Source organism: Bacillus rossius, chromosome 1, assembly GCF_032445375.1.
Source record: "Bacillus rossius redtenbacheri isolate Brsri chromosome 1, Brsri_v3, whole genome shotgun sequence".
NCBI lineage: Eukaryota > Metazoa > Arthropoda > Insecta > Phasmatodea > Bacillidae > Bacillus > Bacillus rossius.
Genome location: NC_086330.1, coordinates 80,585,113 through 80,611,549, shown reverse-complemented (window position 1 = coordinate 80,611,549; position 26,437 = coordinate 80,585,113). Strand labels below are relative to the sequence as shown.

Genomic DNA, 26,437 nt, shown 5'->3' with positions numbered 1-26,437 from the left:
TCTTCTCACCTGATGCTCTCCTCCAGCAGGCTGCAGCCCAGACGACACCCAGTGTTCCAGATACGCTTCAGGAACTGCACATTATGATGTTGCGACGACATTGTCACACTTTATGTGGACTTTTGTAATTACTGTAATTAGTTCTTTTTGTCACATACAAATAAGAACAAAGGAAATTTTGAATCTGAACTTAATTTTCTCTTATACAAACAGGAATTAAAAAAATTCTTTACAACATAGGTAAGTCGGTGAACCATTCAATTTTTTTTTAAATTGGAAACGTCCAAGTAATTAGTTTATTGAAGTTAATCATTTACATCAATTTAAATTTCTCTTTTGCAAACTGTAAATAATAAAACTAGGTGATGGACATTACCAATTGAAAGTATAAGTTGAGTGATTATAGTTGACTTATGTTGTAAAGAATTTTAAAACATTTTTCAAAGAGACAATCATTTAAGCAGCATCGCTGATCATCGGCTGGTGTTTGTGTAACTCGTACCAATTTTTTGCAGCTGAGCGACGAGCGCAAGATGCTGGTGTTCTGCGCGACTCAGGACATGGTTGACTTTCTGACTGCGTTGCTGTCGAGTGTGCTGGCGTCTCCTCGGAACTCGGCTGCTGACGACAGTCTCGATGATGATGAGGAGGAAGACTGTGATGTGTTGGTGGATGTTGAGTTTCTGAAACTCCACGGCAACATTTCGCAAAAGGTATGGGTTGGTTTTTGTCTATTTACCAAATTTTTAAATTTTTTTTTTTTTTGGTTAACCAAGAAAATTTTGTTTTACGCTTTTAGGAAAGAACTGAAGTTTTCAAGACGTTTAGGAGTGCTGACAGTGGTGTCCTCATGTGCACAGTAAGTAGCATAAACATAGACATACTTTATATGCTATTTTGTTCTGCATGTGTATGTGCTTGTTCATGTAGTTTGTGCTATTGTAGGCTGACCGAGAGGGGGTTTATTTTATGTTGTCTCCCACTGCTTCTAACGGTTGTTTTTTTATGATTTGGATTTATGCTGGTTAACATTTATATTAAAATAATTTTTACAGAGGACAAGAATTCTACCTAGTTTAACAAAATTTATATAAACACTAAGCTGTGATACGTGCATGTGTTTTCCTTTTTTTTAAGGTAAGATATAAATATATATATCATTTTTTTTATTATTATTTTACTGAAATATCCAGTTATTGTTTATTGTCAATGTTCTCCTGCATTAATCTAAGAGGTTTTGTCATAAAAATATTCTCTTTATTTCTGTAGTTTGTTATTGTGAATTAAATGATACTTTTAAAGTGCTTTTTTAACTCTAGTCATCAGAGAAAGAGTAAGCTCAGAGCGGCTTGAGACCAATCCTGCTCATTGGGTTCAAGACATACTTTAATTTTAAGTCTTGAAACTGAAAAATTTAAGGAACTTTAGAATCACACATTTATAGTAACCCGGGAGTTATTGATACTGTTTGTGATTTTAGTTTTATTCCTAGTCAGTTTTATGGCATGCCCTAAATAGCTTTAACTTGAGTTTGTATTTATATTTGATCCCAGGTTACTGAGAAGTTGATTTGGTGCCTTGTTCAATTAATTAACTTAAGCTTAACTTTAAAAAAAATTGTGTTTTAACTTGGGATTTGTAGCAGGAACCATGTGGTTAGGCGGTTACACAGGGGCAACCTCTGCGACTAACGTTGTGTGAAGATGCAGGTTGGAGTTAATAATTAATTAAGTAAGGCAGGAGAGAAATGAGTCAGAACAATGGAAGCAGGTAAGGGAGCATTAAGGAGGAAGAATACTTGGGAAGAAAACTGAAGTTGCATGAAAGTGCTCATTAAAAATGGTCCAAAGCGAACACACCTCCCAAGATTGGATAAGGTTCAGAGCCACTTGCATTTTGACTCTGGGGCTCACAGATAATGTTTTACCGAAGATTGTGCATGAATCATCACCATCGTAATGACCCTGACTTCTTTCATTTGTTTTTAGCATTGAAACTGTGTGAGATATAAAGATAGCACATACATTTATAGTACTAACGTAGTCTGATGATGCAGGATGGTTTGGAAAGCTCAAAGAAATGGTTATGATGGCTGAAAGTTTTAATTCGTCAATTAAAAAATACAATATGGGATAAACTATTTAATTAAAATTGCTGGATGTCAAATATATTTTCGAGAATTTTAAATATATTTATGAATAATTTAAGATTATTAAAAATGGTTGCGACGCCAAAACAAAAATTAGAAGCGAAACTTAACACACATCCGTAATACTCTTGAACGATAAACTAAAATATTGTACAGTTCACTTAAACAATAAAATTAAACTAAGTACTTACACACAGGAGGTTCACAATTTTAACAAACATGGTGAAACACCTGCAAACTCTGTCAAACTACCTAACTGCCTACATTTTTTAATATTCCTGCTCCCCCTCTTCCACCCTACCATCAAGTTCCCCACTCCTGAGTGTTGCACTTCTTGTTGCGCTATGATGAGTTTTCACCTTGGCACCCTACTTGCTGGAAATAAGTTTCACTTAATGTTTCAAGTATTGGTTGGTGGTTATGCACTTTTTCACATCTCACCTGATTCTCTCCTCGAACTGGTCTCACCCCATGCAGCACACAATGTTTCAGATACATTTGAGGAACGTGGCCTTGCGTTTAGTAAAGCACTGATGTTTCTGCAATGTTGCAGGAACGTAAACTTTTGTGTTTGTTCGGGATGTGATAGATTTCTCTCCCTTAGGCATGGTTTATGGCAATGATGCAGATTTGCCATTTCTTGTTCCTAATATTGACATAAAATATTGTGGCAGAAAACGACCACTGTGGATGACAAAGTTAACTGCTGCCAAAAACTGAAGTAACTGTGAGTATGCCTTGTAAATAACCTTAAAAGCTTTTGTTTCTTTACTTCACGATGAGAAATAGGCATGTTCAAAAGCTTTAGTAACCTGTTTAACAAGGGCCTCAGTGGCATTGATTAAAAAGCTTTTCACTTGGCGGTTTGAGTTCTTGCAATGGCTTTAGGAACTACACAAATTTTTTGTTTCAATTTTTTTTTTTTTTTAGATTCTTTGGCAATGTGTCGACGTAAATTTTAGGTGTCTTTTTATTCCAAGTACTAATTTTATTAATTTAAAGCTGATATTAATGTGTTTAATTGAAATTGATGCAGGCAGGAAAGAAAGAAGATAGCATTCACCTCTAGCTCAGTAATTCCTGACTCTATATTTCATATGGTTTAGGCCCTAAATTACCAATTCAAGCACAGTATGAACAAATTTTCATTGTTCTGGATGTTAGGGGGGGGGGGGCTTTGTCCATCCCCCTTCAACTTTCCCCCTCCCACTTCGTTCCAAATGGCGTCCGTTAATAGGTTACGACTGCAATCACGTATACACCGACAGGTCTGCATCCCCGCCTGCTCTCATCACTCTTCAGCCCTTCCCCCTCTCCAGCGTCATGTGGAAGGAGGATAAAAAGGGGGAGTCTCATAATGGGGGTGCATGGATGGACTCCTGAGCCACAAGTGTCTATCTCCGCGGCTGCCGATACGGGGGGGGGGGGGGGGGGGGGAAACTGCATTGATCGCGTCCATCCGTTGTTCGATGTGAATGCCTGAGATTAAATATTTAATTTACACAAAACTGTAGTTACATTTTTTTTATAGTTCGTATCATGCAGTGTGTGACAAATGTGACAGCTATCAGAAGTAGTGCCAGTGGTAGGGACGTAACTACAAGGTGGCAGTCGGGGCTTGTGCCCCGGGCGTCGCATTTAGAGGTCGCTAACCTGACAGAGACATTTCTACTGTAGATATTTACTTGAATGTCTTAGTGTTAGAACACAAAAACATATGTCGAAAAATGTATACCTGTATGTCATCAAATATTTAAAACACTGGTAATTTTTTTTGGGTACTATCCAACTTGCGATGTATTAAAATAAATTGTGTGCATGAAGTCCATGCGCGACAGAAGTGAAACATTTTGCTTATTAGTTATAGATAGAGATAAATTATTATTTTTTTATTTAACAAGCTATAATAATTAAGAATAGTAAAGTGCGATTACGATCTCTAATGGAAAAAAAAAAATGCAGCGTTACGAGAACTGCTACGTGATTTCTACCTCTCCCCTGCCGTCTCCTCATCTTCTGGTCGTTACAACTAGCATATAGCATGCTCCGCTACGTACCTATTTCCCCTACCCAGTGCTTCTTCCCAGTCGACCGCTGGTGCATGCGCTGGAGTGGTGTCGCCGCTGACGCACTCTCCTCCTCGACCGGTTCCCCCAACCACGTACCCGACTATTACCCTCATGCGATCTGAATTTTCCTAACGGTAGAAAATTGTAGCCCCCTTAGCAAAGAAGTTTTACTACAAAATGTAATGACTCCAAATAAATATATTTTATTTACCATCTAAGTTGAATCGAAACTATTTGGAACAGAGAAATGATGTGGTGGCTATATGAGGTGCTGTGGAGAAATTTTGGTTTTGTTGGTTTAAAAAATAAAAGGGGGGCGCCAAGATGAGTTTTTGTCCTGGGTGGAAACTAGTCTAGTTACTTCCCTGGGCAGTTGTACCTATTTCCCAAATTTCACTTGGAGAGCATCACATGATTTGTGTTTTTAATGGACACAGACAACTACATGAAATTATTTACTAACAACAGTGGAAGAAGGATACGTAGACCGTCGGTACCGCTTTTGGAGAATTAACAAATTGAGCCAAGTTACATGACAGGGTTTAGCCAACTTAGTCGAACTCTACAGCTTCTAAGTGAATGAGGGCCACAGGGTATTCCAGATTCCTTACTGCTTTGTATCCCACAAACGAATGCAGTTTTCTAACAGGTTAGTTTTTCAACTATTAATGGTTGACTGGCTTCGTTCCGTGGGACATAAATTATTTTATTTAATGTAATAATTTGTGTCAATGGCAGCTTAGAATCTGTTGATTCGCGTGATCGTTTATGGAATGGACTGTACAAAAATTAATCATTATTTCATTCAACGACTATTTGTACTTTAAGTGGTTCAGTTTGATTCTTACACACCTATAGATGGCAACGTCTCGAGCCTCCATCGATGCGGGAGTTGAAGTGGTTAAATTGATTACTTAGGGCCGGTTTCACCAACAGAGATAAACTTAATGGAAAATCGAGATATTTTTATCGAGATAAAAAGTTAAACTTGAATTTTAATCGCGATGATCTTGTGTCCGTTTCACCACGACTTATCCTCTTCCCAGATAATCGAGATAATAATATCTCGATATTCATTATAAAATCCCGATTTTCTTTTTGAAATCTCGATGTTCGGAAGAAAAGTAAACAAATATCGCGAGTAGGTTTGTTGTTATTCAAGTCGTGTAGCGATAATAAAGATAATGGAAGCTAAAGAAAACACTTGTTCCGCCAAAAAACCACGAAATAAGAATTTATCACCAGAAGAAAAAATTGTTTTGTTAGATTTGGTGACAGAACATTTTAACATAATTGAAAATAAGCGCACGGATGCAGTAACACAACAGAACAAATTGAAACAGTGGCAAATTATTGCAAGTAGTTTCAACTGTGTGTCAGGAGTCCATCACAGGTCTGCAGATAACCTGAAATATGTTTGGGAAAATCTGAAGAAGACGACACGGAAACAGTATGCAGACGAAAAAGTTCAGATGGTAACTGGGACAGGTATGTTTTGTATAAAAATATTTTCAACTTGTATTACAAAATGTAACATTTTATTTTGTGACTTACTATACAGAAGTGAAAGGAAGTGGTTTAATATATTTTTACAAATGGCAATGTACATTGACAATTAATTAAATTAAATTGTATACATTGTTTTTTTCAGGTGGAGGACCCCCCACAAAGTGTACAAATGACCCTATTTTGGGCCGCGTTTATACTTTAATAAAACCTGTAGTTAAAGGACACAATAATATCTTTGACTCAGACTCAGATGCAGTAATGGTCAATACATTACAATGCATAAGTAAGTACAGTATTCCTACAAATTAATGGTTTTTCATAGCCTTCTCCTTCAATACATTTTTCTGTGTAGTAAATGATGTAGATGATTGATTAAAATAATTTTGATCAGTTTCATTCTTACATAAAAGAAGTCGCATATTTGGTCGAACATTGGAAATGTTAGACCTATATGTATTATTTTGTTAAACCGTTAAGTTGTTGTGCTTATAACATCACATGTGAACTAACCAGAATAGTATTGTTCCAGGTGAATCAAACAACACAAAAGAAAATGCAGTCGTAGAGCTGGAAATAGGTTCGATGGTGGACATTGCTACCCTGGAGACTCAAACTAGTGTAAAGTAGCAGACATAACAAAGCAGTTTAAAATGTTAATAACATTAACATAACAAAGAAACTTAACAGTACGATGAATGTTTACATTTTTCACATAACAGTGTCTTCTTTTTTTTTTCAGCAGACACTTCTTAATGGAGACTGGTCCCACTACACTCCCTCAATGCTCAGAGGCCCCATATGTCCTGCTCTTGTACCACAAAATAATGCCAGTTCAACATCATCAGTTTCACCAGTGATATTCCCTTGTGTCAAAGAAACGGTTATGGTAAGCACTGAGCAAGGCAACTGTGAAAGTACTTCAAGAGACCATATTCCCGATAATAGTAACAATGTTGCAAAATCAGTCCTTGAGTGTCAGTTGCCAAACATCGCGGAGAAGTCTTCCTGGACTCAGAGACGGCGGCCAAAATTGCAGTCCAGCAAGAACAATGAAATAAGTGCCCTCCATAAAGCTAAAATTGAACTAATTGAATTATGTAAGAAATATGCAACAGAAGAAAATGAAGCTATGAAAGAACTGTGTCAAGTGAGATTGCAACAAGAACAAGAAAGGCTGAATCATGAAAAGCTACAGACTGAATTTATGACTCTACAGATTAAAAAAACTAAAGAAAGAATTGGATGGTTTATAATTTTATGTTTTATGTAATTTGTATACAATTGTTCTTTTTAACTCTATTTACAATGAGCAATTCAAAGCGTCTGATTTTGTATATTTGTAATGAAACCTAGTTGTATTGAAAATCATTATCTATATATATTTTTGATATTTGTAGCATTACTAATTATTTGACTAATAACAATTATACATAAAACCATTTTACAGTTTTTGTCCCTTGATCCTTGCTGCAACATCTTCACGAATTTGTTGATGATTTTTTCTCGAGGCCATCTACAACAAACTGAGACAACAAAAATTATTAAATATGATAGGAGTTTGTATATGCAATCGGATAAATTTAATATTATTTGTTCTTACCTTCTGAAATAGTTCTCAATTAATGACCGTCTCACTACATCATATCTGGCCCTTCTCTCCACATTTCCTTCTTGATCCCTAATGTAACCTTCCTCCAGCAGTTCAGTCCACGGTTTTTCACAAATAATGTTAGGATCATCTGGTGGAATTTCTTCGCCGGCTCGTATCAAAATATTATGCAGCACTGCAGTTGCCACAATGATTGGGAAAGCATTCTCTAGGCTGACTTTCAGTCCTAAAGCTAAGACTGGAAAGCGCCGTTTCCAGCATCCAAACATTCGTTCTACTGGATTCCTAGATCGTATTTGCGATTCGTTGTAAAGATGTTCCTGACGACTTGTGGGATTGTTCAATGGAGACATTAGATATTTGTTACAACCATAGCCTGAATCCACAAGCAATACCGAATCTCCATATGCTCCTCTTTCAAAGAATGCTCTTCTATTACTGTTATTAAAGACTGTACTATCGTGTGTGGATCCAGGCCATCTGGCAACAATATCTTTGAATTCCACATTTGGGTCACAAATGGCTTGAATATTGATAGAAAAGTACCCTTTTCTATTTCTGTACAACTCTGCATTTTATCCTCCTGAAAACAAATATTTTCTGTACTAACAATATGCCTTGACATATCATTCACTTTGAACCTATGCTCAATGATATTCTTAACAAACCTGGTGACTGTATTCTGACATGGGTGCAATCCATTGCACCAATAGCCCTGGGAAATTTTGCAATCTGATAAAATTTCATTTGGGCCGAATGAATTTCTTCTCTGGTCTCAGGAAATCTTATGAATTGAGGCCGAAGAGCAGCGATTGCGCAACTAACCCTGTGGATTATTCTGTGTGCTGTGGGTTTACTACAACCAACGTAGTCCCCAACAGACAGCTGGTTACATCCCGTTGCATAAAAACGAAGTGTTGCAAGAAGTTGATTCATGGGTGAAACTGACATGTTCCTAAAAGTAAAAATAAATACTGTTAGTAATCTAGATTTAATTAGAAAATTTAAATGGATGTTTAGAATCAAATAAACCTACCTGTCAGAAGGGAACTCTAGTTGGTTTTCAATATGTTCAAGTACAAACATAGCCGATTGTTTAGAAAGACGAAAGTGAATCTTGAAATCATCCTCGTCATACAATTCAAAATAATCGCTTCTTTCCTGAATCCATCGTGGCCGACGTTCGCGAAAATGTTCTTCATCATCACTGTCCTCAAGAATTAAATTATACATCGCCCGAGCCATATTTCCTCCAAAAATATTATGCATGCTGTGATGTGTTTGTTTATTTTTACATCTTTATCCAGATATTCTCACTTTATCCACCAAATTCCGAGGTTTAAGTATTCTATCTCGATAATATCAGAAAATCGAGATAAAGTGTGTGATGAAACACAACAACTAGAACATCGAGATATTTTTGTACTTTATCTCGATAAAATAGCATTAGCCCTGTTGGTGAAACCGGCCCTTAAGGGGATATTGCTAATATCGCGATATTTTCAGCACCGTTACACAGTTATGATGTTTACGCATTGAGCGTGTTTAAGGGGGTGTGCACGAGGCACGTGCGTTTGCCTTCCCAAATTAATTAAATTAAATTACGCAAGCAGAAACAATTCTAACAACTTTATTATCTACCAAAAGGTTGAAAATATTTTATGCATAAAAAAATAGTACCTATATCAGGTAAAAAGGTAAATTTTAAAGCAACCAACAAAAATGATAGTACAACTGGAAGTGGGCCGATGATTTGATTAATTATCTTTTTAATAGGAACACAAATGTTGAGAAGGGAATTGCTACTGCAACAATTAATTATTGTACGTTGCTCCTTTGAACGTGTCTTTGAATACATCACTGCTCCAGAAGGGTCGTGTCGAGACGGTTCGATGTGTCGATTTATCGATATATCGCACGGCCCCGTGATCGCTGTGGCTCGACGGCAGGGCAGTCCCGTGAGCTGCCTCGTCATGTCGCTCCGAGAACCGTATCTCATGGCTATATGAGGCATTTCCCTTGTTTCCCACTTCACGTCAGACCATAAACAAGGCTCTCAACAGTGGATACTGAAACCATTTTTTTTGCGCGACTTGTGACGCTATTTGCTGTATTGGCACATAAACTACTAGCAAAAAAAAAAAAAAGAAAGAAACCCCGGACGGTGCGTTCCAAAAGTGTTAGGCTTATAATATTAATTTATCTACTTGACGATTAATTGCTTAGTAACAGAAATTAAAGTTGTGCGAGAAACACTTAATGCTGTTTTCTAATACAAAATCATGTTCTGTATAAATTAGTAGAAATGCAAAATTTCTGGTATGCTTCACCACAAAATATGTGCTACCAAAATTAAGTGAATTAATTTTCACTGGCTTGTTTGCCTGGTAATAGCTGATGCATTAATTCTCATAGACAATTTAGCTATGCTAGTAATATAGGTATTATGAAAGCTACTATCTAGCGGGTGGGCCCAAAACTACTTAAAAAACTAGGCCTGAGTCTGAGCAGTCAGAGTTTCTTCTCCACGCATCAAACTGCCTTTGATCCAGTGGGTTGGGGGGGGGGGGGTGGTTGTGGTTCGTGGTCAGAGTTAGGTTTTCTTATTTTCCCTAGTTCTTCGCCGATGATGTAATTTTATTCACTGTATGATAAATTCAAGGAGAAAAGGGCGAAGTGCCTTAAGGTGGTTGCCTGGCTGGGCACACGAGCTCCAAAAGCGCAGGGGTGCTAAGGGCGACACTGGCTCGCGCATCACACGTCGCTTCGCCTCTACGCGACAGACACAGAACTGGCGTGTAGTCTTCGCGTCGATATCGCGCGTCTACGGGACTTTTAAGAGGTAACCTTGTAATTTAAGCTGGAATATTAATGATGAAGGTTTCCTGTAGTCCCTATATCACTTACAATGATGTACGTAGAATTTTTCATACCTAAAATAGTCAGCGAAAACGCATGTTTTAGCCTTTTTCACTGTCCAAAAAATACACCTTATAGAAGAAAACATGGGACTAAATTTGAATAGGCAAGCGCAATGGCTCTTAAATGCTATTTGTAATCATACACTTTAAATAAATTTTTAGCGGTTTGTAAATGGCGCGTTAACACTTGGAACTCTGCACGCCGAGTGGCGACTCAGCCAGGAGGCCGATGTACCTCAAGGCCTCTACTCCCCTTCCCTGCGGCTACATCGAACCACGGTTGGTCTGCCGCGAGTGCGCTGTCTTTCTTGACTTCCGCCCGGTGGTTCATCCACCTAGCCTTGTCGAGGTCACTGGAGTCTGCCTTATGACGCGACCACGCATGCTTTCCGGAAATTTGTTTTTTATTGATGGAGAATAGTTTTAATTAAAAAAAAAAGTTTCTTTGTAATGTATGTGTTACTCCGCAGTGCGTAGGTTTGATTTGATCCTCCATCTCTCTCTTTCTTGTGCCCATGTATGGCAGGCAACAGAAATATTTTTGTGTGTTTGCAGTAGTTTGATTTGTAAAAATGTAGTAAATAATCTGGTGGGAAAAATTTCCGACCAAACAACAAATGCAACAAAGTTATCGTGACGGATGTACAGGTGTAGCCTTTAAGTAATAACAGTGATGGCAAGAAAATCAAGTAACAACGTGCCTTGAGAATTATTCCATTCTATAAAATGCAGAATTAAGTAATTGTAATTTTGTCTTGCAAATGTATGTTGTGTGGAAATTGAAAATATTTGGCTGAAGATTCAATCGACATCTTTCGAACGAAACGTGTCGTGTTAAGTTATGTGCACACTGTGTTCGCCCCGAGTGTTCGGCACGCCTGGACGAAAACATTCCCCAGACGTCATGCCACATCGAGACAGGAAATCTCCTCTTCGCGTGCCGCCACAGCGCGCGGTGTTCCAGGAAACCGTAGGAAACATACCCCCCCCCCCCCCCCCCCCGGCCAAAAAGAAGGTTCCTGATTGGCGCACATTAGGTCTATGGCAGCCCCGCCACCTGATGTGGCCATTTACTGCGAACCTTTCCTTTCCTTTCCTGATTCTGAGACGTGGAGGGGACGGTGGTAGAGGGGCTGTCGTGGTTCGAAACCAACTACTGCCTCGCTCTGGATTTTATAAAACATCTACACGAGCGTCTCGTAGCAGCGAAACCTGGAACCGTCGGTAACGTCATCCACCATGGCCGACACCTGCAGTCGACAGTAGCGGTGCCTGCCAGCGATATAGATGGCGGCTATGGCGTCGTACTAGACAGCAGAGGAAACTGGGTGGGGTGCGGAAAGGCGTGGGTGCCGAGGCGAGCGTACCATAATTTCCTTCTTTGACACATACAGCGCGCGATAATTTCTCACTTGTTCGCGGCCAGCGTAAGATAATTTACACCTCGGCAGAGTCGAAAGCACGTGGCGGACAATGCCGCGTGCTGGTGGATTTTCTCTGACTTATCATTCTCACCCCCTCCCCTCCCAATTCGCTCCGTAAATGCTCCTTTAGCATCCAGTCGCCTTTCATAGTCTCTGATTACTTCAATGTTGATAGACGTTTAGCCAATTCATTAACTTTTTTTTTCTGGAACTGAAACGTGGATGTTAATGACATTGAATTTCACGCACAGTGCTGTCCAGCTAATCTAAAAATTTAAGACTAGACTTTTGACTGCCACTCCTGTCAGCATCATCATCTCGAGCTTACCATGACTCACGTCACACTTGTTCCAACTAACGATGCATTAGTAACCAGTTGTTTTCTTATTTGTCAGAAAACACTCGGTCGGCGAACGATAACGAAATAATTTGAACTTGCACAAGACCGTCGAAACCCCTGCAGACGCCGCACACCGATCATCTGCTTGCATTGAGATGCTGTTCCATCTGCACACCATTTCCCCCATTCAAGGCAGAACATCTGACCAATGAGAAACGCGCACGGCTGTCGAATCCTGTGCCACACGCCGCACACTGTTACAAGTTTTATCTTCGACCAATCATCTGCTTGCATTTGTATGGACTGAGAGTCTATTCCATTTACAGTTGGGAAGTGTTTCGGAGGCGTTGCCGATGGGTTGACGAAGGAGACAGAGCAAACTTTACAGCAATGACAGACGCTAATAAACACCCATATTTAAACCTATTCTTATATTGTCCTTTAGTAACTTTTACAGCTTGATCAATGTAGTTCAGTTCTTTTTTAAAAACTAAACTGCTACGACAACGCTATCATTTTTGAATTTATACGTGATTCGCAATGACGCGATGCGAACTCCGTTGCCCGGACTCTAGCCCCGGCGGAAATTGAACGGTATTTTAGGTAGATTTTGAAAGAAAAATAAAGAAAACTAAAATAAAATGAAAACATCCTGTTGCAGTCGTACCATGTTCTCCTGGAAAATTTCTACCTAGTTTTTCGTTTCATGTTTCTAGAATGTTTCTGGATGAATTGTCACATTTAGTTTACAGCTGTGTTTTTGCATTTTAAATATTTCTATTACCAGAATCACAAAGGAAAAAAAACCCAAACCCTCAGCGCTTCCGAATAAAAATCTGGAAGAAATAATTATATTACACTTTTTTTCTCTCCCAAAGCGCATGCGCCCATATGTAGCTATATATAACGCTCTCTTCCACATCCGCTACTTCGCTCTCTCGTCTCCTTTTCTCTCTTGTCCTTGTTGACCGCATCCTTCCTCTCCGCCGCCACATCTTCTGAGCCGCCGTTATCATATTTATCGCCTGTTGTTTTTGTCTTCGGGTAAAAGCTTCGACAAATTAATGTGTCTACTTTCTGGCGTGGTTCCGTGTACTTAAAAATCGGTTGGGACTCCCCCCCCCCCACTATTTTTCCCCTGTGGCCCACACACGCACCAAAGGCTCACTTCGGGTTGTTTCTACAGCGGGAATTAGAAGGAATGTAATTCTACATCCTCTCGTGTATCACGCGCGCTTAAGTCCGCATTGTACTGTCTTCATTCTGTCTTCGTTTGCGGAGAAACTTAAGACTTACACTTTTTTTCCCTACTCAGCCTCATTTGAACCATTTTAAATTAATTTATTTGGTTACCACGAACATTTAAAAAGGAGAAGAGGTCAGGGATTAGAAACCTACCAGGGAGAAACTTTGAAAAGCGAGGGGATTTTCCGAACGCTCAGCGTCGTATTTTGTACTTTCGTATTTCAATGAATGTGCTGTGTGTGCCTAAACTTATTTTACCATGCTATTAATTTACAGAGAACTCTTAATAGCTTATGTAAATTGTTTCTCCCCCCACCCCTCTTTTCCATGGTGTAACCCTTCTTCCTCCTTAATTGGAAGAGGGGTTGCGTCCCCGACTCACTCTGGGCGCGAAGGGAAAAAATAAATATTAAAACCAGGCATAAAAAGCTAAACAATATAAATTTCCCACACCACTGCCCAGGGGTCAGGCCAAAAAATTCAAAGGATATAATAGCAGAGTAACCATTAAACAAACAAGAGGCAAGACTTTGGACGTATGTTATTAAAAAATAGAAATTTGCAAAAATAATTTTTACTATACATAACCATACAAGCTTAGTTACAAAAGCTGACGTTAATAATGGCAGCATCTTATCCCCATTTGCGATACTAACAATAACCTTTAAAAAATCGTAAAAATATAAATACTGATAACAAGTATAAAAATATATAAGGGCGTGAGGCGTGGCCACTATAAAATATCAAAATATACTGACTGCCCTAATACCAAAAATCAAACAAGACAATCAATATAAATATATAAAAAATTCTACAATAATAAAACTGAAGTACAAAAAATTTATTTAAATAAAGTTCTTAAACTCTCAATCAACGGTTTAGTCTTTCTTCAGATGTTCGTTGCTAAAGACTTGCCAAAAAAACAAAGTTAATATCCTAGGCGTGCGCTGGCTTCCTGACCTTCCTCACCAACTCCAGAGTCTAATGCCACGCCGGGCCATAGGTACGAATTCACAAAGGCGTGAACGATGATCAAAAAAAAATTATCTTATTTTTTTTAAGGGAAATGTAGCAAAAACTCTTCACGTAACATAACTATGTTACCACAGAAGTATTTATCATATACTTCAAACAAAGTCTTACTTCTTTATTAACTTGCCAATGATTTTATAAAAACGTAGAATGGCCGCACCAACCAACATCAGGCTGCGCATGTAGTCCAATACCGATCGCATACATTTAATAATACTGCACAAGCTGATATATTAGCTAAATGCCAACTTTACGTATGCAAATTCCGATGACAAAGTCTCAAAAACAAGTTGCAAAATGTTCGTTTCTTCCAAACTTATACTTTTATTGCAACTACAGGCAAACGGGCGACCGTTTTTTAAAAAAATCCCACACTGGAACAACGTGTGAAAACAAATGGGCCTCTTCACCAAACTGGCTAATAAAAGTTCCGTCCAAATAAAATTTAGTATGGGAAAATACACAGTTCACTAGGTTTGCCAAAAACCACTGCAGCACCACGAGGGTAAAAATCAAAATTGCGGCCTCTCTTTACCTTGATAAGTTCAGTATCACAGGGCAAACCATTGCCCTGTCACCCAGCGTGGAGCCTCCAACCCCATACTCTTCGCCGCCCGTTACCGTCCGGCACACCAGTCCGCGCCGTCACATGGCTCTGTCCTCGACGGTCGCTCGGCACCAACTCCGCTCGCCCCAGCTGATTTTTTTCTTCCCGGCAAGCCGAATGTCTGACGTCATCAGCCAACCGCCGGGCGCTCACCAAGTGGTATTTACGTGAAACACAATCGATATTCTTAAACTCATAATCGATAGCTACCAAACGGCGTATAACTAATTAACAGAAACAAATATAATTAAAAAAATTTACAGATAAATTAACATTAATTAAAAAAGGCGTAAAAATACGTGAAATAAAAAACCATATAAAACTAGAGACCAGCAACAAAAATAAATTACAAGTAAAAATGTGGCCCTGCCGGCCACAATGGATACGAACAGTAGTTTATCGGAATGAGAACATTTTGGACGAATATTGTTTTATGTCTACTAAATAAAAACGGAACTTGCTGCTATCAGCGTTCTGCCGTTAGGGGTCCGCCTACCTGAGCACACACACGGTGTGCAGAGCTTCAGAAGAAACTATGTGATTTGAAAACTGCTCAAGATATCAGAGCGGTGTCTGTTTACGAAAAGCATTGAAGAATGCTCAAAGGGTGGATGGGTAGTTCTGTTTTTGTATTATGTTTTGGAACCATATTTTTAGAGTGAAAAGGGCTAAAAATAAAAACGCTTGTTTTCATAATACATTTTAGACACGAGTCGCCCGGTACAGATTCCTGAAAGCACCCAAGGACCTTGCATTACATTTCTCCGCCATCTAACGCTATGGTTGCCGCTCAGATCTATGCACGACGAGAAGACTGCGCGCGCCGGTTCAGAGCCTTGCGCTAAAAGGCGATACCGCGCTGGAAGCCGCAGCGAACGCTGGCACACACAGACAGGCTACACTCCTGGCTAGGCGGGGCCTCTCAGGCTGGTCGCACACGGAACCAGACGAGACGCGACGGGACACGGCGCGATACCACACGATGTCGCGCGACAGCTTGGGGTGGGTTCCTCAGCCTCTTGGCATAGTCCTTCAGTGTGCCAGATCGCTGAACGGGTTAGGATGCGGGTGGTGCCGATGCCGGGATGGGCAGCGCTGGCCTATCGACATAGCCTTCTCCCACGCCTCTGGGCTGCGATGAAACGGCTTATCCGTTTCCCTCGCCAAATGGGGCCGCGTTCCGTCGGATCCAGCCCCGCACGGGAAGTACACGCCGGCCCACAATGATTTAGAAACTCGCGCGTTATAAAAAAGACGTGAAACGAAAGCTTTTATAAGACAAGAAGCTTAACACCGTCTTCTCGCGACAGCTTAGCACCGTATTTTCGTTACGTTATTTCTTCCCATATTCTTGTAATGAAATAGCTGTCGTGATACTCCTTCAAAGATGGATTATAAAAAGTCTTTCCCGTACGAAATATACTAATCGATCGGCATCCAGTTCATTTTTAGGAAAATTCATGTAAAATACTTTACACGTGTGTATTTGCTCGAACTAAATCAACAATGAAAAACAGTCTTTAACTAGAAAGCTATAAGCACATGATAGCATGTCTTTGTTGACAAATATCTTCGTACTCGCACACACGCAGAACACTGCAGCCATCAGTCTGCTCGCGACGAAGTTGGAGCAGTCATTCGATGTTGTCGTCTCGTGTCTGATCGCGATCACTTTTGTGGCGTCGCGTCTGATTCTATGTGCATTGATTGTATGTAAATACATGGAGGTAAACTACTATCAGACTATCGTGTCGTGTCGTGTCGTGTCGTGTCGTGTCGTGTCGTGCCCTTAAATTAAGGGAGCCGTTTGCCCGGGCACACACATGGTGCGCAAAGCTTCAGGAAAATCAAGTCAATTTCAAAACTACTCAAGATTTCCGAGTGGGGTCTGTTTACGAAAAACATTTAAGAATTTACTGAAGGCCGAAAAGTACTTTTGATGTCGGATTAAGTTTTTAAACTGTATTTTTAGAAGAGTTAAAATAGTTAAAACGCGTGTTTTCAGAGTTATTTTTTAGGAGTAAAAAACCGGTGCAAATTCTTGAAAGAACTTAACGGCCTTGCACTACACCTTTATCTTAATTTTCCGCCATATAATGTTACGGTCACCGTTCAAATTTCACAGTTATCCTGTGACGACGAGAAGACTGCGCGCCAGTTCAGAGCCTTGTGCTTAGAGGCGATACCGCGCTAGAAGCACCGGCGAGCGGCGCGCATATGATCCCGCCTCACTAACACACGTAAACCCCGACCAGACGGCCTCAATGAGCGACGTGGTGCAACGGTAAATCATTGGACTCTCATTCTGTAGGTATTCCAATTAAATAGTCATTTAAATCAAAATTTTGGAGTAAATACAGAAATTTTTGATATTATAAGTAACTTTGAAGTATAAAACGATAAATGAAAAAAAAAATTCCAACCCCTGAGAAGGGGTGAAAAAAATTAAATAAAGTATTTTTATGATTAGATATTAAAAAAAAGATAAAAGTAGATAGACGAAAAAGTTTAGAATAAAACTTATAATAAAGCATAAAAATTTACATAAGAATTATTTTTTTGAATACTTGGCTGTTATTAATATTAACAGAGTTAGTGTGGTTAGAAGTTGAAGGATGATATTTACAACTATAATAAATCATAGCGGTCTTAAAAGTTAATTTACTAAAAAAAAATATAAACTTTTTCAGTGAAATTTCTTTTAATTGTTTATAAAAAGTTATAACATTTAAAATTTATAATTTTTTATTCAAAGGACTTAGAAAGGTGAAATAATTTTTTTTAAATACTATTCTGTTCATTTTATATAGCGAATAGTTGCGTTTGAAATTTTGTTCCTTTCATTTTCAGCCAGGTATAAATTTATTAACCTGTTTGAATATTTTCTATGACTACGTCATTGGTCTTGTGACGTCACGATGATTAAAAAGAATAAATAATAATGGAAAGATAAAATGTTTTCTTTACTACTGTGTTACCTTGAAAACGCGCATGCGTCAAATCTATTACCTAATGCAACGTTTGGTTATGTTTTGGTGAATAAGTGTCTTGAAAGTTGTAAACAAAAATTTTAACTTTAAACAATTGAGTATAAGGTTATTTCGATTAAACTAACGTTCTTCATTAATGGATTTTTTCTTAGTGAGGTTTTTGCGAAATCAAGATACCTTTAGATACTCTGATGTTTTAGTCTATGTATATTTATGTTATATACGTTGAATTTGGTTTACATGATCTAACTACTTGCAGAATTTACGTTTTAATTATAATTAAAAACATCGTTACTATCAATACTTACAGAATTTTACTCGTTTTCTGGACTTTTTTGATAGAAATTGAAATTAAGATACACAGTATATATATTTTCGAGAACACATTTTTTATTACTAACAGAGTATTTGAAATAATTTCTTAATAAATCATTTTACATTTTTCGAAATTTTCGTAATCTAACCAACATTCTGTTATAACCTAACAAAAATGTGTAACCCATATCAACAATATCCCGTAAATATTTTTTTCAAAAATAACTAATATAAATGTTTATATTATAATTAATTTGTATTCATTTCTTGTATTATAGTTTCCCAGAGCCCTGTTTTACAGTGTCTTCTATCAGTTTGTTTGCACCTGATGACGGGCGTCTCTGTGTTGTCCGTATTATATTTTCAGTATCATTGCTGGGTTCTTCTGCTTGTGGCTTTGTTGTTCAAGGTTTTTTGTCTGTATTGACTGTTTCTGTTGCAACTGTCTCGTCGTTGTCAGTCCACTGTGTTCGTCTGTGCTATGATTTTGTTCTGACTAATTCCTTCCATCGAATTCTCTGTGCTGTCTTTACATTTAACTTCGGCTGATTTTGAACTTGTTTTCTGTGTGTGTATGTATCCATTTTTCTTTGTTCATTCTTGAGCTTTTCTCAATGATTTACATAGTCCAAAAAATATTTTTAATCAATACCTATACCCCATTGCAAAAATCGCGATTATCGAATAAAAGTAACTGCTATTTCAGAAACCACCTTAAAGGAACATTTAGCTTAAAGGATCCTTAAAATTATCATCTTAAAGTATGTCAGTTTTTTTAATTTACTTTCCGAATAGTTGCAAGGATACTCGCAGAATTGCCGATGCGGCCCTTCGTGTAAGGATGAGTCTCTCGCGCCCTTCCGTGCATCCTTGTGACCTTTGAGCGGTTCATGGTGCTATCTCTTAGCAGAAATGTAACTATAGTCTTTTGCTTAGCCGGACAAGTTCTGTTACTGTCAAATGATTTACTTGGACGTGTAAAGATTTAAATTTAAGTTGAGTGTGACATTTTATAAACGTAAACAAATTACTATCTTAAAAAAAAAACCGTTGTTGTTTCAGTGTCGAAATAGTTAGGATATTCTTTCAAGGCCGGTCTTCTCGTCGTACATAGGGCATCAACTGTGAGATTGAAGTGGTAACCGTTACTTCATATGGCGTAGAAATAAATATAAAGTTGTAAAGAAAGTCCTTTTAAGTGTTTTCAAGTATCTAACGCATGTTTCATGCCTGGAAATTGTCCTTAAAACACGCTTTTTAGCTATTTTCACTCTTGTAATAATACAGTAAAAAAAAACATACGGAAACAGGAATGTTCATTTGTTCTCAGCGTATTCTGAAATGATTTTCGCAATCAGACAGCACTATGATATGTTGAGCAGTTTTCAAACCACGTGTTTTTTTTTCTGAAGCTCTGCGCACCGTATGGGCGACACGCATAATTGCTTTTCGGAGCGAGGAGAAGAGAGCGGGTTTGCGAACAGCCTGTACTGCAGCGGCGACGGGGCAGTCAGACGGCGCCTCGGCAGCGGTGGGCGGCTACGAATAAGGAATAGTTTAAGGATGGCTTGTGGTGGTGAAGGGAAGGGGGGGGGGGACTGACCCACCCTTCACCCCTGGAGGTCACGCTGGTCGTTCACAGCGGGCACCCGGGCCGAAGCCACCCCCCCTGCCGCCCAGGTATTTGATACAACCCCCTCCTCCCACCCACACTTCCACCGCCCGTTTAGTTATTTAAATACCGGGCTGAGGGATCCGCTCACTGGTGCGTCTACTGCAGTCTTGCCCCTGTGCCCACTGTGTTGCTGATGTACTGATCCAAGTCATGTTATATTACATGCATGCTTATGGTAAACAAATAAAAACCCATCCAAATGTTGTTTCAAGTATAAATCCCTAATTATATATCGATATTTATTTTATATTACTATTAATATTATAAATGCGAAAGTGTGTGTTTGTCCTCTTTTCACGCAGCAACACTATTATTTTGGTACATGTGTTCGAAACATACAACTCGGAAGTCGAAATACGGCGTAGTTTCCACGAATATTCAGTTGTTTGAAATTACGAAGAACTATTCGTTTATTCGAGTTAAATTCTTCTTATGTAAAGTCCGCAAATTTACTGTAATTTCTAACAGTGTGTGTGTGTGGGGCTTGTTTTCAGTGTATTGGTAGGCCTACATTAATCTTTCTCCGGTCCATTTTTTCAAGTTTTCCCTATGCCATACGGTGTGTAAACGGCAAGAACCATCCCAGGAACGTAAATTCTATGCTGTTCTCAATATGTCGTTATTTGAAGTTTTGCATGACTAGTTAGGTAGGTAGCGGCCACCAAGCCAGTAGTTCGACAGGCATGCATGGTGTGTGGCATGAGTGACCCCGCCGTGTAGGAGTTTGCTCCTGAAAAGCTGAGAGGCTCGCACGGGGGCCCCCGATGGCCGCGCTAATGCCCTCGGTTTGTCTGCGGGGCCGGGGCTGTCTGTCGCTCGCCGCGGGCCACACATCACCCTCCCGGGGGCCTCCCCCCTCCGGGAGGAGCAACCAGTGGACGCCATATATATTTTTTGTAGTGAACTTATTTATAGCTGGTGGGGGTGAATTGAGCCTAAGACGTCATAGAGTTAACGAAAACGAAAGTGTAACGCGCAGAGGACCACGGTATTCTGTGGTGAAGAAACGGGAGCTCTCAGTGGCATGTTTGTAAATTTGCGCACTTTTATATTTGCACAATTCTTATACATACCTCTATCTGTTATGTTTCATTTCTATCTTACCTAGCGGCCATGAACCTATGCAATTTTTTTTTTTAGTTCTTATAAGTTATTTTAATAGGAATAACTCCTAGAATAGTTAATTCCGATTGAGCGACATTTAGAACGTAAATTTTTTAAAATTTAATGTTATAAACTCAGTGCGTGGATTGTAATAATTATTTTAAACTTTTATTTAAAATATTTTAGTTTCCTGTATTCTAGTCAGTCAGTCTACGTGTGCCTAAAAAATCACAGAACTGAACGGCCATGCAAGCCCAGCGAGCTACTCCTGTTACTGCAGGTAGACGTGTCCTATGACGTCACGCCACAAATCACGCGGGTGTCAGTTTTCCCCGCGCAGAACTCTGGTCTCTCTCTCTCTCTCTCTCGCTCTCTCTCTCTCGCTCTCTCTCTCTCGCTCTCTCTCTCTCTCGCTCTCTCTCTCTCTCTCTCTCTCTCTCTCTCTCTCTCTCTCTCTCTCTCTCTCTCTCTCCATATTATCACTTTCATAAAAATGGCTCGTGGAATTCGCGATTTAAAGTTTTTATTGACGTGACAACGTCTAATAAATCGATGAACGCCAGCTGCACGCACAAAAAGGTGTCCCGTTACGCACATTGTTCCCTTTACGCAGTATCCCGTTACGCTCATTGTTCCGTTACACAGTGTTCCGTTACGCTGTGTTCCGTTACGCTGTCGGAGAGTGCAGTAATAATAGGTTATGTTACAACTGACTAAAAAATTATGGTGATTCATATAATTGATGATAGATATTTGATTACATTTTATTTATATGAAAACTTGTTTATAATTATATTTAAACTTTATAGCTAAACGCCAGTTTTTAAAATTAATTACAAGTCATCTCCACGTGAACTGTTTCGTCGACTGTTATAAAGTGAAGTGAAAAGTTAATGTGGTTTTCATAGCTTATTACAACAACAATTTCGGCAATAAAGGTTCATTATTCTTGAATTTTAAAAATCTGATTACTAGTATAATTTCAAGTATTTATTCTTTTATTATTAAAATAAAAATTATTCAATTTTATTCATAAAAGTATGCAATCATTTCATCAATGTTTTGTTATGACGTCACGTTAAACTGTCGTCCGTAAACCTACTTTACAGACAACCAATTTTTTTTAAAGTTGTAACGTCGCAACGTCGCAACCGGCTGTTAACGGTCCCCCACTAAGACGAGGCGGGTCAAAAGAGTTTGGAATGGGTGGAGGAGAGGGGGAAAAAGTAGCCGCCTAAGGTATCTCAATTTGATGTACAGAGAACTTCGAAATATTTACGTTTTAAATCACATACAAGAAATAAAACGTGAGCGAGTCTTTTAGTGATGTGTAAACATCTATCCTCGGTATCGAGCGAATTCATGTGTTCTCATGTTGCAAATACAATTATAATACGACACTCGGACACGAAATTCAACGTAGAATTCTTATAAATAATGGCGAGCATGATAAATATATACGCAAATAGCGTTCTCAACTACATTTCTGGACGCGAAACATATTTAGCTTCCGCACCCGCCGCTATGATTCGTTGCCGGAGGAGCCACGTTTACTATCGAATCATTCGATTTGCGGAGCCGAGCCGAGCCGAGCCGAGCCGAGCCGAGCCGAGCCGAACCGATCAAGTGGGCGGCTTTCTATCTGAAAGCAATTTTTTTTTCCTAACCTAACTAAAACTAAGTGTATTTTGGAGGGGTCCGGGTTAGGGAGGGACCTAGGTGCGTCTCAGGCCGAAGCCTATACGCCTAGTCATGCTGGGATTAGCCATGCAGGGAGAGGGCGCATGCATCATGTGCTAGGAGGGGATTGGCCAGCCATGGCAGCGATTGGCGCCATGACTAACTCCCCTCACTCTTAAATCTAGACTATAACTAGAGATAGTTTGGGCCCAGGTAAAACCTGCATAGACACAGGGAAAACCCTGGGCACATTCATGCGGGATGCAAATTGGCATGCATTACGTGTAGGAATTTACAGGAGACAGAGGATGGTCTGGATGAAGTGTTGGACAGAGTAGAAAAGAGTCTACCATGCGGGGGTTGGGCACTTGGACTCGTGGTCCGCTTTGCTAATTGTCCAGTACTGGATTTAGTGACCAGGGACGCAAGCGCCCCTGGTGGTGAGTGGTTGCACTGACCACTCACTCCGCCGCCAGTCAGCACCTAAAAAACTAAGAAACTAAGACAGAAAACAGATAAATGACTTACAAACTAGGCATTTCGTTACGAAATATATCTGAAAGCATATGTTCATATGATTGCCGACGGGTCCGAGCCGAGCCGAGCCGAGCCGAGCCGAGCAAGTACGCGCCCTGCTTTAGCGATGAGTGCAACGGTACGGGTGTTTAAGTTGCGCCTCGTTTTTCGATCCGCTATTTCTCAAGAACGATTGAGAGTTGGCTTTTCTCCTTTACAGGGTGGATTGCTATTGAGAGATACTTTTAACTCTCGCGAAGGGAAGTCAATATCTGCGCCCCGAAGTTCGCGTTCTTCCCTATTAGTTAATTTTTTTTCTCAGTTCTATTTGCATGTTAATAAAAAGGATTGCGCCCTTACTCTTACAAATAATAAGACATTTTTATGGATAAAGAAGATAGAAAAAAGAGGAATCAACCCTGTTGGTATTAAAAATTGAATTTCTGCGAAAGGCACCACAAATTTTGAAGGAATGTCTTGAAGTTGTTATTGATTGGCTCCAATATATATTTTCCACTGTGAAATTTTTGGTGTTCGATAATGAATTCGTTAAGAATGACTATGTTTAATCATAGGTATTAACAGCTCAACAGTCCAGAATTTTTATATGCCTTTTTCATTAACAAAAAATAGAATTTAAATACTAGTTATTGCGAAAAATGTGAAATATATATACTTCTAAAATAGCAACTATTAACTCCCCCCCCTTTTTTTATAACCAAACGGCAAGGAATGGCCTAAACGATGCAACAAGGTTGCATGAAATTTCGCGTGTTGATAATACGTGGCTCGAAATGAGAGAGTAGGGCCACTTTATGTCTCGGAAACTTAAACATTTCCCGGAAAAGAATCTGAAAAAAAAATTGTTAGCACCAGGATGTCTTTTGTACAAGTCACGCGACAATGTATTCCCTAAACAGTCACAGCCGCGCATGGAAAACGTGAACCACACAAAAGAAGTGCCAAAATTGTAAGAAAGCCTGTTAACGATGGGTTACAGCCACCAGACCGTGGGTTGTAATTACAAGTTGCCTGCATCTAATAACAAGTTTTGAAACGTAGTTTAATCCAGATGACTAACAAATCTTACACGTGATTTTAGTGCACAGCCGAGTCAGTCTGTGGAGGTCATGCGGAGGCCGTATTCAGCGCAGGCGTCGTATTTTAATCAGTGTACTACAAAAGTCTGTTGGTTGTGCATTTTGATCACTAGAGACCTGACAAAATTGCTTTTTTTTAAATTTTTTTTTATGTTTTCGGGAAATTGGAATGTATGCCATTATACACTTGAAATGCGTTCTCGTTAGACGATGTTTAGACACTCCCCGAAAGACAATAAAAAATATATTAAGCCAACCAGAAACTTAAATCTCGACGATGGTTTTGCTCTTTTATCTTAATGTTGGTATTCTTTCCTGATAAATTATCTTCGGATCAGTTTTATAAATGCTTACGATGACATTCCGGTGGTGCAATCACGTGATTATATATGGCAATGAAATATTTACAAATATTTCTAATTCTAAATCATGAATTTAATTAAAATATATAATATTATAATAGTAGTATGTAAATGGGGCTCCGGGCACAGGCTTCAGGCTGAGGTGCGAGGTGCCGAGCCACTGACCGATTGCTCGGACGTCACGACGGCCATCTTGGATGAGCGTAACGGGACAAAACGTAACGGGACAAGTAGTAACGTGACTTTGACCTTGACCCCGGCGGCCATTTTGGATCCGCCATCTAGGATGACGTCATTTTGTTTTCTCGAACTTTCCGGCGTTTTGTTTTCCGCCATTTTGAATTATGACGTCACCGTTGCAATTTCCGTTACGGTCGCTAACTTTAAAGTCTTTATTTACTATCCGATTTTAACATAAAAAATTAAAAAAATAATAAAAAAATTCAATTAATGAAATTTTAATGAAAAATATTTAAAAAACAAATATTAACGACACAGCGCTCGGAGTCCGCGGTTCGAACCCGATGAGGGCATAAAAATAAAAATGGCGACCGATCCTTCCCTCGTGGTGGCTGCTGGCAGACTGACCCCCACCACTTTGTTAATATCATATATATCGTCACCTAGTATGACGTCATGTCCGCCATCTTGTCTTCATATGCTGGAAGCCACAATCTTGTTATCGACTACTAGAGTGCGCTGACGCCATGTTAGTTTAATTCTAACCCGCTAGAGTGCAGTATTAATTTATTATGACTGCGACACCCGCCATCTTGTCATATGGACGCCATCTTGGAATTGTGTAATTATTTAGCTAGAAATTCGGGAAAAATTCCAAAATTCATTAAATAAATTGGCAATAAATATACTGATTGATTCGATCGAGTCATGTCCTTGGTTCGATACCTGGATGATGCAAAACATTTAATTTTATATAAAAAATAATAATTTCAATAAACCATGTTTACAACTCTTATAGAGACTTTAAATCCTCTACCACCATTATTCTATAATCCTTTACGACCGTAATCTTGGAAATTCGTAATAATTAACCTAGAAATTCAGGAAAAAGTTCAAAATTCATTAAATAAATTTGCAAACAATATACCGATTAATTAATTAGATCGACTAAGGTCCTTGGTATGAACCTGGAAGAAGCTAAAAATAATCTTAATTTTTAGCTTAAAAATTCCTCAAAAATGACAGGTTCGAAAATAAAACACAAGTTTTTTACAAAAATAATATTTATTACATAATTTCTATTCTACTACAGGATCACTTGCGAAAGCCAGCAATCTTATAATCATTTATCCCTACATAGAAGCGAAATGACTAATTCTTAGCTCCAATCGGTTTATACTAGACAGAGACCAACCAGAACCGTTACTAACATAGTCCTCCTCTTCTTGACAGAGTTTCTGGGCACCGTGTTTAACAGCTTGCTTCTCATCGTCAGAACTGTAAATTGTAACAGCCGATGTCTTGAGAGAATTTCTTCTCTAGGTCCTCGGAATGGATACGATTTACCATATAAACAGTTCAGTCACAAGTTATAATTTAATTTCCGTACGTTGTTACTTCATAAGTAAGCTGATTGATTATGTTCTACCTGATATACTCAAGAAAAATAAAAATGTATTTAGCTCCAAATGATCAATCGACTCCAAATGCTCCAACAGGTCCAAATGCTCCAACAGGTCCAAATGCTCCAAATGGTTCCAACAGCTCCAAATGCTCCAAATGGTTCCAACAGCTCCAAATGTTCCATAAGACTCCAAATGCTACAACAG

General features: G+C 39.0%; 1 protein-coding gene across 1 annotated transcript in view; it reads left to right on the top strand.

Annotated features, from left to right (window-relative positions):
- The window catches only part of LOC134538474 (probable ATP-dependent RNA helicase DDX31), a 135,174-nt gene that overhangs the window by 21,773 nt on the left and 86,964 nt on the right, over positions 1–26,437 (top strand). The window contains exons 6-7 of the mRNA XM_063379810.1: positions 516–713; positions 800–859. Of these exons, the coding sequence (XP_063235880.1) occupies positions 516–713; positions 800–859 (258 nt within the window). The remainder of the gene's footprint in view (positions 1–515; positions 714–799; positions 860–26,437) is intronic.